This window comes from Papio anubis, chromosome 18 (genome assembly GCF_008728515.1).
Source record: "Papio anubis isolate 15944 chromosome 18, Panubis1.0, whole genome shotgun sequence".
In the NCBI taxonomy this organism is placed as follows: Eukaryota; Metazoa; Chordata; class Mammalia; order Primates; family Cercopithecidae; genus Papio; species Papio anubis.
In genome coordinates, this window is record NC_044993.1 from 17,659,309 (window position 1) to 17,674,793 (window position 15,485).

The 15,485-nt window shown below is 41.6% G+C and overlaps 1 protein-coding gene across 3 annotated transcripts in view; it reads right to left on the reverse strand.

Moving 5' to 3' along the window:
* Positions 1 to 15,485, reverse strand: part of PMFBP1 (polyamine modulated factor 1 binding protein 1) — a 56,461-nt gene that overhangs the window by 37,875 nt on the left and 3,101 nt on the right. For all 3 annotated transcript variants that reach the window (XM_017953505.3, XM_003917125.2, XM_009196787.4), the window contains exons 2-3: positions 15,164 to 15,235; positions 8,821 to 8,973 (exon numbers count right to left, since the gene is read on the reverse strand). In XM_017953505.3, the coding sequence (XP_017808994.1) occupies positions 8,821 to 8,973; positions 15,164 to 15,175 (165 nt within the window). In that variant the 5' untranslated portion in view covers positions 15,176 to 15,235. The remainder of the gene's footprint in view (positions 1 to 8,820; positions 8,974 to 15,163; positions 15,236 to 15,485) is intronic.

Consider the following 15,485-nt stretch of genomic DNA (forward strand, 5'->3'; position numbering starts at 1 on the left):
GAGTCCAAGCAATCTCATTGGCTTCCAAGGGTTTGAGCCTGTGGCGTTGGCCTCATTAACAGAGTACTTCTAATACAGTGGCTTTCCAATTTTTAAATTAACTTTTTGAAAACAGATTTATTGAGGTATACTTTGCATATCATGAAATGCAACCATTGTTAAGTGTGCAATTCAATGACTTGTAATAAACTTATAGAATTGTGTGACCATCATTACAATCCAGTTTTAGAACATTTCTATCAACTCCCCAAATTTCCTCATGCCCATTTTCAGTCACTCCTGCTCCTTCCTCCAGCTCCAGGCAACCACAAATCTGCTTTCTGCCTCTATGGATTTTCCGCCTTTTCTAGATGTTTCACACATGGAATTGTATAATATGTCATTTTTTGGCTTCTTTAATTTAGCATATATATATATATATTTTATTTTTTATTTTGAGACAGAGTCTCTGTCACCTGGGCTGGAGTGTAGTGGTGTGATCTTGGCTCGCTGCAACCTCCACCTCCCTGGTTCAAGCGATTCTCATGCCTCAGTCTCCCGAGTAGCTGGAATTACAGGCATGCACCACCACACCCAGCTAATTTTTGTATTTTTAGTAGAGATGGGGTTTTGCCATGCTGGCCAGGATGGTCTCAAACTCCTAAGCTCATGTGATGTGCCCGCCTTGACCTCCCAAAGTGCTGGGATTACAGGTGTGAGTCACTGTGCCTGGCTGCGTAATATTTTTGAGGTTTGTCCAGGTTGCAGCAAGAATCAGTATTTGAGGCCGGGTGCGGTGGCTCATGCCTGTAATCCCAGCACTTTGGGAGGCCGAGGCAGGTGGATCACGAGGTCAGGAGATTGAGAACATCCTGGCTAACACAGTGAAACCCCGTCCCTGCTAAAAAAACAAAAAAAATTAGCCGGGCGTGGTGGTGGGCGCCTGTAGTTCCAGCTACTCAGGAGGCTGAGGCAGGAGAATGGCGTGAACCCGGGAGGCAGAGCTTGCAGTGAGCTGAGATCACGCCACTGCACTCCAGCCTGGGTGACAGAGTGAGACTCTGTCTCATTTGGTTTATCTGTTCACCAGTTGATGGATATTTGGGTTATTTAAGTTTTTGGCAATTATGAATACTGCTCCTATGAACATTAACCATACTAGCCTTTGTGTGGGTATGATATTTTCATTTAATTAATGTGCTCAGCAAATAATGTGGTACACCTACTATATCAAGAACTACACTAGGTAATGGGGATATAGCATTATATAAAACAGGCAAATCCCAACTTTGTGGAGTTTGCATCTAATATGGGGAGAGAGAAAACTAAGCAAGTACATATGTAGTGTATTAGAAGGACAAAACACAATCGGGAAGAGTGAAACAGGGGAGGAGGATGAGGAATGCCAGGATGGAGGAGGTTGTATTTTTGAATTAAATGTTTGCATGGAGGACCAAACTGAGAAGCTACATTTAACCCAAAACTTGAAGGAGGCAAAAGACGGCATCTGGAATGCTCTAGGGAGAGATGGCCCTGGAGGTGGACGCATGCCTGGTGATATTTGAGGAGCCCCAGGGGTTGCAGCCACTTTTTTTTTCTGCTGGAGCAGAGACAGTAAGGGGGAAAGTTGTACCTGATGGAGTGAGATAGGAAAAGAAGGTGAGGTCTTTAGGACTGTATAGCCATTCTCGAGACTTTACCTTCTTTCAGGGAGATGAAAGACCTTTGGAGGGTACTGAGCAGAGGAGCAGCATGATCTCCCTGAGCTTTTATGAAGGACACAATGGCTGTTTATCGGAAATCAACTCTAGGCAGGCAAAGACAGAAGCAGAAAGACCAGGTACGAGGCTACTGCAATAATCCAGACAAAGGATGATGGCGTGGACCAAGACGGTAGCAATGGAGGGTGGGAGAAGTGGTTGCGTTCTAGATGTATCTTGAAATGACAGGACACAGGAGTTGCTGCTGGGTTACAGGTTGGATGATGGGACATGATGGTCATCCATAACAGATGATGCCAGGGTTTTGGTCTGAGTAACTGGGGAGATGGAATTTTAATGAGATTAATTCAGTAAGAGCTGGAACCTGAAAGACAAAAAACCTCTACTGAGAGTGGTGGTGGCAGCACAGAGAAGGTAAAGGAGGCTCAACCCAGTCCAGAACCAGAAAGATGATAGCTGATTGTGTCAGTACAATCTGAATGATGCTTTCCAAGCTCTAGTGGAAGTGTCTCATCCTAAGTGCCTCAGAATTAAGAAGACAGACAGAGAAAATGGACCCACTGTGGTCACCAGGCAAAAGAAATCCTAGGCAAAGACATGCTGAATGCTTGGCCTGAATCCAGTGTATGTGACTAGGGGAAAGTTGATGAGACCTCTTTTCTAAGCTGAACAAAGCTAAATTTTGTATTTACTTTGTGTAGCTATAATTGCCAGCATTTATATTAAATGTTGTTGTTTAGGGCTTTCATTCTTTTCAAGATAAGAACACTGCTAGTCTCACAACTCATCTGTGAATGAGGTGTGGAGAGAAGAGAGTTGGGAGTAGCGTGTGTGGTGTGCTCATGTCTGTGTGTACGTGCACATGCATGGATACAGGGGCTTCTGAAGAGCCTGAGTCCTCCTGCTTATATAGTAAGTTAACAGGGTGGGGAGCTACCTGGAAAAAACATGATCACAAATAAGTACTTAACATGGACAGAATTAATGCAAAGGAGTGAACATTTGGGGTAAGGTTAATTCAGAAGGGCTTATTTTAGTATATATCCAATAAAATTCTTATCAGGCCAGGCATGGTGGCTCACCCCTATAATCCCAGCACTTTGGGAGGCCAAAGTGGGTGGATGGCTTGAGATGAGGAGTTCAAGACCAGCCTGGGCAACATAGCGAGACCCCCATTACTACAAAAAATAAAAAATAAAAAAATTAGCCATGCATGTTGGCACGTGCCTGTAGTCCCAGCTACTTGAGAGGCTGAGGCGAGAGAATCACTTGAGCTCTGGAGTTCGAGGCTTCAGTGAGCTACGATCACACCACTGCACTCCAGCCTGGGCAACAGAGCAAGATACTGTCTCCAAAAAAATCTTTATCAGATTTTGCCAAAATCCTTTTTATTTTGCTTTTTATTAAGCATCTGTCCACTGCTGAGTGTGTGTAACCCTGCTGAAAACTAACCGTGGTCTCCCGTTGTATATTCATTCTTTCTTCTCTTTCCTTCCATGTCCCTATTTTTTCTTCACTGCCCAGAAGAATGAGAGAAATGCTCTTCTTTTAAAAGAAGTCAAACTCTCTCTCTCTTTAGGGCTTCCCCTCTGGTACCTGGTACACCCATCTATACTTAGGTGTGTTTAGAATTGCTCTCTGGCCTTAAAGCTTCCTGTGGGAAATAAACATCTTTCCTAAATGTTGTGTATAAAGCTTAGCAGTCTGGCATGGATACTGGTGAGATGTCAATGCTTTATTTTCCCCAGAGGTCGTCTTGAATCTTCTGGGTTTAATTTTGGTCTGAGGCAACATGATGGGCTAGCCAGATGATGAAAGTTCACGCAACTCTTCCAGTACAGGACAAATATAGCACCCAACCTAATTTGCCTGGTTATAAAGATCCAAGGACTGCTTCTATCTGCAGAGAAACTAGAGTTCTTTGGATAGGAATTTTAAACATTTGCACACTGTAGATATCAATGGGTTTAGAGGAATCAAATTTCAGAGACTTGGAGAAATGCCTAGACTTATTTGAGACCCATTACATTTCTACTTATTTATCCTTATGCATTCAAAAGTTTATTTTTCTAAACTCTAAAGGAATAGAAAATGACACACTATGGATTAAGCCTACACTTCACTTACAAATGTGCTGAAGAGCAGTATCACAAAGGCACCAACTTATTTCTTATTGCTTCTTTGTCTTTTTTTTTTTTAAACATTCTTTCTAATGAAGATGCAGATATTTTATTAGAGTCTTCTTTGACTTTTAAACTGAGATCTGAAGAAAATAAGCATGTTGAAAGACTAGTTCTTACAGAGGTGAGACTAGTTCTTAAAATGACCATCTGGAATGAGATGCGATTCTGGAGGCCATCTGGTCTACCAGGTTTCTCAGCTGGATTTCTATCCAGGTCTCAGCTGCTTGAAAAGATGGGGACTGCTGGCTGTCCATAGGAACCTGTTCCCATATTTAGTCAACCTTTCAGCCCTACTTATGGTCAAAGAGATTATAGCTATTGCTCCTTCCTTGCCTATGTGGCCACTTGATCACAGAAGGAAATTAATTGGCCTGGCATGATTTGCCTTTTGAAAAGTCACGTTGATTTCCACCCAATACTTTGTGCTTTTCAAGTTGATGCTAATTGATTGATGTTAAGTTCTGTATTTTCCTTGTACTGAAGTTAAGCTGACAGGTCTATAATTACCAGGATTGTCCTTTTTCCCTTTTTAAAAAGATGAGCACTTCATTTACCCTTTTTCAGTCTACAGGGACTTTCTTTATCCTTTTGAGTTCTCAAAAATAATCACTAGCAGCTATGTAATAACACCTGCCAATTCCTTAAGTACTCTTCGAAGTATGTCATCAGGCCCTGCTGATTTGCCTAAAGCTGGCTTTTCAAAATACTTTTTAACCATTTTGTTCCCTGTTCTAGTTTGCGCTGACTAGGTTGGCATTGTTCTGATAACCGAATCCCTAATGATTTTTTTTTTCATTTAAGAACCAAAAAGTCTCACTATCTTTTTTTAATGGAGATTTTTTTCTTTATTGAGAAACTTAAGACTTGCACATCAAACTGAATTAATTTCCTGGGGAGGGGACTAAAATCCACAATAGAAAAAAGAAGTTAACACTGTCTGGGCCACAGCAGAACCAGAGAATACATTTGTATAGCTGAAAAATTCTAAGTGCTTCATATTTGACCTTTTGATACAGCATGATCTATTAAATTTGTGATAGGTATTCTTGGTGTTGAGGTCCATAGAACAATATAGGAAGTCTGCAAACTTTCAGCTGAATTGCATGAGGAATTATTTGGCTTTTGAATCAGTTTCTCCTTGTTCACGACGTAGCAGCAGCAACCATTAGCACAGATGAGGACTAACTTACTTTTTCAGTCATTGTCATGAACTTCTTTTCCTAACTTTGAGGTAAGTGAGATATTTCCTTTGAACTCTGGTTTAGCCTTATATCACTGGATAGGTTTATCTGCTTTTTTTTTTTTTTTTTTTTTTTTTTGAGATGGAGTCTCACTCTGTTGCTGAGGCTGGAGTGAAGTGGCATGCTCTCAGCTCACTGCAACCTCTGTGCCCCGGATTCAAGCGATTCTCCTGCCTCAGCTTCCCAAGTGGCTGGGACTATAGGTGCCTGCTACCATTCCTGGCTAAGTTTTGCATTTTTAGTAGAGATGGGGTTTTGTCATGTTGGCCAGGCTGGTCTTGAACTCCTGACCTTAGGTGATCCACCCGCCTCAGCCTCCCAAAGTGCTGGGATTACAGGCGTGAGCCACCGCGCCCGGACTTATCTGTTACTTTTAATGTCTTCTACAAATTGCATTTCTTGTACTTCCTTGTACTAGTAGAGCAGAGAACTGTATGTTTAAGTGACATGAATTTTAGATGCATCTTTCTGATGTAGACATTCTTCTCACTAGTGACTTCTGCTTGCCTGAGATTCACTTGAAAAAAAGTATTTTAGAATAATTTTTGATTTACAGAAAAATTGCAAAAGTAGCCCAGAGAGTTCCCATATGTTCTTCATACAGCTTTCCCTAAGGCAAACTTCTTAAATAACTGGGTACATTTGTCTAAACTAAGAAATTAATGTTGGAAGATTACTGTGAACTATACTTTATTGGATTTCACCAGTTTTTCCACTAATGTGTTTTCTCTGTTCCAATATCCAATCCAGGATTTCACATTGCATTTAGAAGATTCAGTGAAATATTTTTTTTCCATTCCCAATGATTCAAAATGATACTGTGTAATAATGCCCATCAAGATTCTACTAACTTTACATCTTCAACAAATTACTTTTATCCGCAGGAATCAAACTCGCCTTATATAGTTTTATGCTAAAAATAGTGTCCTCTGTACACTTCAAAGACGAGTTTGGCAATCTGAGCTCTACTGAATATCAGGGCATGCACCCTATGCCACCATCAGAGAATGGAGCCTGGGAAAATTGCTCAAAAGGCCCTTTCTTTTCTGGTTTGATCATTTTATTATGATATCTCTGTTGTTCTTTTCTCCTTTCACTTTAATTGAGATTCTCTTTTGATTCCTGGGCAGGCCCAGGACTACGGTGAGGCAAGTGAGTTGCAAATTTTAAGGAGGCACTCAGTCTCAGGGTGGAGCACATGCAGGTTGGCACCTGAAGAACTTGTGCCCATGAATTTTGCACCTTAGCCATCCCATTTGCTTCGCCCTATTTCCTGCTCTGTTCCTGGGATTGGGAGCATAACGTAGTTTTGATTTGCAAGGTCATATCACTCACCCCTTCCCTGCCACTCCTTTTGTTATACATAACATCTAATGTAATATTTTAATCTTTTTGCATAATTGTGGTCGTAAACTCTGACCTCCTGCTTATTTCCCCAGCTCCTTGTTAGAGGGTAGTCAGAATTTCAGAAAGTCCTGGTTTCCCTTTTGTTCCCATATTACATTTCCATGTGGAAGGCAGATCTTAAAGGGATTTTCTGGGCGGATGAGTGTAAGTCTACATCTAATTGTGTATTTGTATGCGTAGTCTGCTATTTAAATTCTGCACTAAGTGCTAGGGGAAAAAAGAGCCCGCTTTAAAGCTTGTTTCAAGCTGTTAGACCTTCTTCTGGGCAATTAGAATAATAAAATGCAATTTAATACCTTTCTCCTTCCAAGTTGCCAGGTACATTTATAAGCCACATGGCTTTTCCTGACTGGGGAAATAAGTAAACTCATGACAGCAATGGTGAAAATATCCTAAAATGTTAATATTTAGAAAGAAGTAAATTATGATAATCTTCTTCCTGAGATCCATTTAGGAAACCAGTGGATTTTTCTCTATTTGTGACTTCCTGAGGAAAGCAATGCTTAGGAGATGAAGTAGAAATGCTTTGTTGGTAGTATTTCTAGGGCATTGCAGAGGAACAGTTTGTGGTTTCAATAGTGAGGCGGTAAGTCCTGGGAGAACTCTTACAGACGCAATGAAAAGAGGCCAGATCCTTGACCACCAACAGTGAAAAACACGGTGGCGGCTTCACAGCCTCCCAGAGGCTAACTTTGGGTGTCCAGCAACAGGTCTGTGCAGCCAGGACCTGCTTTCTGTTTACCAAGAACTCAAGTCACTAAATGGAAATGAAGACCACAAGTAAAGAATTCTTGGAAACCCAGTGTTTAGAGAGCTGTGGGAAAATATCTCCCAGCTGGCTCCCCAGCTTGTGTGGATAAATTTAGAGACTGACTTAAAGACCTTAGATTTAGAGCTTCCAAAGAAAGCAAACCTCAGGCTGAAATGAAATTACCTCAGCTGATGAACAGCCTAGACTCTAGATAAGTATTAGTCCAAAATCACAGTCTCAAGAAAGATGCTCATGCCAGGAGGTCTGCATGTTCACACATGCGTAGGATCAGCGCTACTGAGTGTCTTGGCTTGGGCACCCCTGAAAGCAGGCTCTGTGACAAGGAACTGAGGGTCAAGTAGTAGTTGATGTGGGAGGTGGTCTTAGTAAACTCTGGCTGGGGAGTGGGAGACTGAAGGAAGGGAAGGAAGCAGATAAAAGGTGTGTCCACTCATTGATTGATGGGCATTTGGCTGGTTCCATATTTTTGCATGTGGTATATATATACAATGGAATACGACTCAGCCATAAAAAGGAATGAATTAATGGCATTTGCAGCGACCTGGATGGAATTGGAGACTATTATTCTAAGTGAAGTAACTCAGGAATGGGAAACCAAACATCATATGTTCTCACTTATAAGTGGGAGCTAAGCTATGAGGATGCAAAAGCATAAGAGTGAAACAATGAACTTTGGGGACTCTGGGGAAAGGTTGGGGGTGGTGAGGGATAAAAGACTACAAATTGGATTCAGTGTATACTGCTTGGGTGATGGGTGCACCAAAATCTCACAAATCACTGCTAAAGAACTTACTAATGTAACAACAACAACAACAACAACATTGGGTTAAAAAAAAAAAAGGTGTGTCATCAAGTCAGGTACCACTGTGAGCAACTGGGCTCAGGTGCATTGAGGAAGGCTGTGAGACAGCATGCCTCGGGTTACCTCTGACGAGGGAGAAAGGAAGGTGGGAGATGGAATCTACCACCTCCTCATCTGACATTGCTTGAAGGTTGCTTCTAGAGGCATTAACTCTTGAGAAACTGAGCTTGTCCTATTATCAGGTTCCTGCATCCAGAAGAAAAGCTTACAGGCAGTAAGACACAGGTGCAGCAATAAAGATCCCCTGCTACCCCGATGCACACTGATACCTTGGAGCAGGTGCGATGGTTTTTATTTTCATGGTTGACTTAGAAGTTTGTCTGAGATCCATAGCAGATGCTGCTCCCCATGTATCACTATGATCTGATATTTTCAGGGCAACGGGTTGTAAATACAGGTGTGAAAGGCCCGATAAGGAAAACATTGTGCCTAGGATGTACATGACCTTGGAGATAGATGGAAAAATGCAGGAATGGCATTTTCCGTGTGTATGTGTGTTGGGGTGTGCGTGTTTAATTCTCTTAATTCTCTCTCATTGCTTGCTCAATAAGTACTCTTGAATGAACAGTGGAAGAACTTTCTATTATCCCCGCCCAAGGGAAGAGAGGCAGAAGTTGAGGGAGCAGGGGTGAGCGGCCGCTGCCAAGTCCCTTACGTGGCTGCTGTTCATTGCCTCCTCCATGCAGAGCTGATTGTCCTGCAAGGTCTTCCTCTGTCTCTTGCAGACATCGTGCAGATTCTTGATGTCAACTTGCAGGCTTAACAGCTTGCTGTTCAGGCTGCTCACTTCTCTGTCTCTCTCCCCCGCCTAGGCAGCCAGAAAAACAAAAGCATCAATTATAAGCTATCAAGAAAGTGCTTGCTTTCGTTCACTTAACAGGTTGACAGAGACTTGAAATTTGCTGGAAATTTGTCCATCAACCGTTAGCTGTTATTACTCATTCTGTGTAACGTTTACACAGTTTCCAATTGCCAGGTGTCTGAGCGCTCTGCATTATTCAGACAATTACTGATTTATATTAATTAATCTTCACCACACTGCTGAGGGTGCACCACAGACAATTCCCCTGTTTTTCAAGAGGAAGTCAGTGCCTAGAATAATTCTAGGCACCTAGTGGACTGTCTATAAATATTAATGGCTCTGCCACTGATGAACATATTGAGATGTCAAATGAACTTGTCAAGACAAGTATAGTGAATCCATGATGGGCTTGATACGGGATTCTGAAGTCTCTTACCTTTCTCTTCTACCCACTAGACTACCAAAAGATCTCCTTCACCTATAAACCCAGTGCTTTTCTTTTTTTTTTGAGATGGAGTCTCGCTTTGTCACCCAGGCTGGAGTGCAGTGGCACAATCTTTGCTCACTGCAAGCTCTGCCTCCCGGGTTCACGCCATTCTCCTGCCTCAGCCTCCCGAGTATCTGGGACTATAGGCACCTGCCACCACTCCCGGCTAATTTTTTTAATATTTTCAGTAGAGATGGGGTTTCACCGTGTTAGCCAGGATGGTCACGATCTCCTGACCTCGTGATCTGCCCACCTCGGCCTCCCAAAAGTGCTTTTCTTTAGAGGCATTCACAATGGGAACAAAGTGAGATCCCTGGGCTGGTGGCGTAAGTTCTGTCTTTGATTATGAGTGAAAAGAATTAGCTAATTGTTGCTAGATGGGGATGGAAAGTAGTGATTGAGATATAAATAGAGTGTGTGGGGCATAGTAACTTGGGTGGGGGTGCGGGTGCAGAGCTGTTGTAGGAGGGTGGGGCTTTATCACACCAGGATGCCACCTCCACTCCCAGAGTTGTGGGTGGTAATGGTGTGAAAAGGAATGAGGAAGAAGTCCTGTGTGAACCTGTGTAGTGCTTCAGTCTGTCACTGTGCTGGTTTTCTACAACGCTCATGAGCACAGGTGTTACTGCTGCTGAGTTTTAAATCTAGGAACTGAGGCTGGTTCCTTCATGGTAAGTACATGGTTTGGCTCTGTGTCCCCACCCACATCTCATCTCAAACTGTAATCCTCACGTGTTGAGGGAGCGACCTGGTGGGAGGTGATTGGGTCATGGGGGTGGTTTCCCCCATGCTGTTCTTATAATAGTGAGTGAGTTCTTACAAGATCTGATAGTTTAAAAGTGTGGCGCTTCCCCTCACTGTCTCTCTCCTGCTGCCATGTAAGATGTGCCTTGCTTGCCTTTTGCCTTCCGCTATGATTGTAAGTTTCCTGAGGCCTCCCCAGCTATGTGGAACTGTGAATCAGTTAAACCTCTTTTCCTGATAAATTACTCAGCCTCCAGTAGTTCTTTATAGCAGTGTGCAAATGGACTAATACAGTATCTATCTCTTAGGTTAGATTACCGAGAGGGTTCTTAAGTGAGGATTCATGGCATCTATTAAAGAAACACTCCCAAGAAAAACCAGCATGGAAGAAGGGGAAGCAGGATAGGGAAGGGGTAAAAACCAAGTACAGGTACATTTTCAGAGAATCCTGTGGGCAGTAATTTTAGCCTGCTCATACAGGAAACTCTGGAATATGAGCTACACCTTAGAGTCTGTCCCGATTGGTGTCAGTGAAAGCTGGGCTGTCAAACAGCATCAGTCAGTCAATGGCCAATGGCCATCCCATGGGTTACAAGCAACTAAGAACTTCCAGCTCTCTGCCCCTGTAGGCAGTGACTTCAGTAGTCTAAAGACAATTCTTCTAAGAGAGTTACAGCTGCAAAAGTGCGCAGTAGGCAGGGGATAGGTGCATGGAAATAGTGAAGGGAACTAAGCCACAGTGCCCAAGGTCTCACATCTGGTTAGCAGTAGGGCCAGGAGAGCTCGTTCTTCCTGACCCTGTAGCTGATGCTCTGCCATCATATCCGACTGACTGGTTTGTCTTTTGAAATATATGAGCTGCATAACACACATTCCCAGAGGAACTGGAGACCTGATATGGGCATCGTAAATCAAGCCTTACTGGACAGGTCAGTTTAAAGGACCCCTACACAAAGCCGAGGGGGGCCGGAGGACAACGGCGAGAATCGGACATTGCAATGTCAGAGTATTCGGAATTCAGAAGGTTTCCCAGAACTGCTGCTGTCTCCGTTGATTTATTTCTTCATTTCCATTTAGTACCTGGATTTTTTTTTAACCACTTTACAGTTTAATTAGGTTAACGGCATGGCTCTGTCATTAAAAGGATTTCATTATCTCAAAACTCTCCCTCCTCCTCTCTTGCTCCCATCCTTCGTTCCTCACTTCCAGAAAAATAACAGTGGATGTCAACTGCCCCAAGCATGTAATTACCATTAAGACAATTACCAGCGACTCTCTTAAGAGAATATGTGTAGAGTGGCCTTAAAAAATGGTGTACAGACACTGTTTTCTAACTTGGAAACAAAATGCTTAACTCGATAAAGAGTGGTAGTTTGATTCTGGTGCTTTGGATCCCTTTCCTGTGGTTACCACACTGGGAATAGAGTATGGAGCCTCTCCAGGAAGTGGGACCCTAAGGAACCTCTTCACTCTGGCCACAGGACTGTCTTTCTTTGGCATCTATGAGCAGTTTAGGTGACAACAAGATGCCTGCTCCACAGGAGAGCCAAATACCCTATATTCTTGCCTTGGTGTTGAATATATGTGTCTTAAGGCAGGAACCCTGACAGCATACTGTTCCCCATGGAGATTAGCACACTGAAGGCTCACTAACAAAATACCAATGATACACACTTGAGTTTCTCTAAATTAAAAGTTAAGTGCTCTCTCTCAGGCCAATAAAAATATCCTTTCTCCCTCCAGTTTTGGATGTCCTCTGAGTAGAAGGCCTGATAGCCCAATTCTTTTGCACCACCAGAAGTTCAGAATTGGATCTTCAATGTAGATGATCTCATCTAATTTGTACATTTAGCATTGGCTCAGAGTCTCTGAGAAAATGTCTTCATTCATGAAACAAGGTTTGGAATAAATCATCTTTCTTTGAACATTCCTTAAACCAGTTGAATAACAAATATGTTTTGATGGATGTCAAGTGAAATTTACTTTCGAAAACAAAACTTAACCATTCACTCCTGGAAACCAAATTATAAAGAGGTTTTGATGCATCAGAAAAGGAGTAAAAATGCTGGGAGAGTGATCAGGTGATTTCCAGAACCATGTTCAATTTTTAATTATAGGGAGCTATTAGAAAAGGCTGTGCTCACCTCAGAACCCCAGAAAAGCCAATGTTTCTTGGGTCTCAGTGAACCTAATTTCTTGCTAGTATCTCACACAGATATTAGCTGTAAACTATTTATAATCCTATCTACTTTATGAAGGCTAAATCCCAGGCAGATGCCTTTTGAGTATCAACATGCAATAGGGATAGATTTAATCTGACATTTCATCAATCATAGCTCTGTAACCATTACTGGGGCATGAGATGAACCGAGAGTCATAATGTTGACTCTCAGGCACCATCTGATCCTGTCCTGGATCTGAAGTCATTAACAATGGCTGAAATCACAAGTCTCCACTGCCAGTCTCCGCTGCCAGGTGAGTTTTCATTTACATAAGTCATGTACTTAGTTACCTGGTTTCTCTTATATAAGGTTGGAACCTGGTCACTCTGCTTTTAAACATATGACAGCAGCAGCAGCTATCAACCCACAGGCAAAATGATGAGTGCTGATACTGCAGTGGCTACCATATTCATGATAACTATTGGAAAATAGGTTATTTACTGAAGCAAATTTTCTGTATTGATTAAATAGGTCTTTTGTCAAAAAGCATGGTATCTCAAACACATATTTCAAAACAGGTGAAGACATTTTGCTCTAGGTTTCCAAGTATTGACAGTCTCAAGCTTTTTCTTGGGTGAAGCTAATGTTAAATTGAAGCTCGTGATTCAGTAGCATTTTCAGAGGCCAAGAGCATTGCAAAGATTCAAAATGGCAGCATTCCCAGGGATTTGGCATTTCAACATGAAAATCCACAGTAATTTAGGATTCAACCAATAACACGATAAAGGTCATCATCTTTGGGATATTATCTTATTTGTCTGAGGATAAGGACAAATCTTCAATAATCAATGGGAAACCACTTTTAACCACCACTAATATCACAACCATTCAATTTATGGTGAGAGTCATGCCTTAAGAATCACGAAACCTTAAAAAATAACATTGATTCAGGAATTTTTACATTTTACTTGTATAATAGTAGAGTTTACAGTTATCTGCAGTAATTTTAAACACTATTACTGATATTACTGACTTGATTACCAGTTGACTTTTCCATTTATAGAAATATTACAGTTTTTGCATTACTTATGATGGAAATGAATGGGTACTTATACAAGGTTTTGCCTGTGAACAAACATTTAGAACCAATTATGTTCATATACTGAAGAGTGACTGTATTTTATGGTGTTCTAAATTCTTTAAAAATTGGTGTATACCTATGTAACAAATCTGCACATTCTGCACATGTATCCCAGAACTTAAAGTATAATAAAAAAGATTAAAAAAAGAAAACATTATGAAATGTAAGAAGGCTAAACACACATACACACACACACACACACACACACACACTTAGATTAACAAATTAAAAAAGATATCTGAGAGATTCCCTTATCAGCTGTGTATTCATTAACAAGTTATTTAACTTCTGTGGCTACATTTCCCTATGTATAAAATAGAGATAATTATAGTTTCCTTAAGGTTGTTGTGATGATTAAATGCATTGGTAAATACAATGTACTTAGAACACTGTCTGACACATATCATGGAAGGCTAGATTAGTGTTTGCCATAAAAACAAAATTGGCACACCCCATAAGTATACAGTGTAGGATACACATGACATATGGTGGAGATCAGCCACCTATGGAACTTGGGCTGATTTTTATTGGCACCCGGGCAATTTTCACAGACTTTTCACTATCATATCATTTGAGAAATTATTCTACCAAGAAGGTAAGCTCCATGACAGTAGGGATCTTTGTCTATTTTGTTCACTGCTTTATTCCCAGCTCCTAGAACAATGAATGCCTGGCACATTGAAGGAGATCCAAAGATATAAGTTAAATGAAGAAACAGCCTTCTAGAAAATCCATACAGATCCTTGTTCCCCACAGAACTGGTATCAAGTTCTGTATGGCTCCAGTAATGCGGCAGGAAAGGAGTGGACTGCCTGTTTCAGAATCTGCTCACCTCTTGGTAGGAGGTCTGTTAAAAAGCATATGGTACGTGGGACAATCCTTTACTCATCAAAACAGTCCCCTTAAGTCCTTTCTGAAATAAGGTAGGGCATACATAAACATAGTTTGTTGCTGTTGTTGTTGTTTTTGAGACAGGGTCTTTGTCGCCCCAGCTGGAATGCACTGGTGTGATCGCGGCTCACTGCAGCTTCAACCTCCCAGGCTCAAGTGATCCACTTGCCTCAGCCTCCTGAGTGGCTGGGACCAAAAGGGCATGCCACCACACCTGGCTAATCTTTTTTTTTTTGTAGAGACAGGGGTTTTACCGTGTTGCCCAGGCTGGTCTTAAACTCTGGGGCTCAAGCGATCCTCCTGCCTTGGCTTCCCAAAGTGCTGGGATTACAGGTTTGAGTCACTGCGCCTGACCCCATAAACACAGTTTGACCAAAAGATTAAACTAATCAGACACTCCATTTTCATATCATTCCAGATAAAGATAGAATGTTAGCAACAATAGTTAATATCAATTAAGTGCTTTCTACATGCACTAACTTTGCTAATCCTCATACCAAGTCTTTGGAATAGGTGATCATCATTCATATTTTCTAGATAAAGCAAAGGAAACTTAAAGTAGGCAAAAAACTCAGTATCATACTGCTGATAGATATGGACCCAGACCCACCCAGCTCGAGTCTGGGCTCTTAAACACGATGCTCTGCTGCCCACCTCTGTCCATGATATTTTGTGATGCTTATTACTGGAATTTTGAATAATAAAACATGAAAAAAAGTCCCTTGTAATGAATATTCAACTCCACGTATGAAGAGGAGTTAGGAGCCTTACCTCATCTTTCATTTCCTTGGCAGCTCTCAGTTCTCCTTTAACCTTTAGTATTTTCTGAGCTTTGTTATAAACCTGAAAAAGTCCAAGTATTTAAGATGGAAAAAGTATAAATGAGCCTGCCCTTTAAAGATTTTCCCAGCTGGATCTAGGCCCTCAGCAAGAGGTTTGGAAAATTTTCTCGAACTGTTAGCAATACCCACTTGCCTACCCATCTGTTTGTGTTTTCAAAAGTGTGTTAAAACCTCCAGATGGTAGGACCATGGTTTTACATCTTTTCCAGAAAACCACTACTTGGTGAACCAAACGGTTTCTGAATTCACCC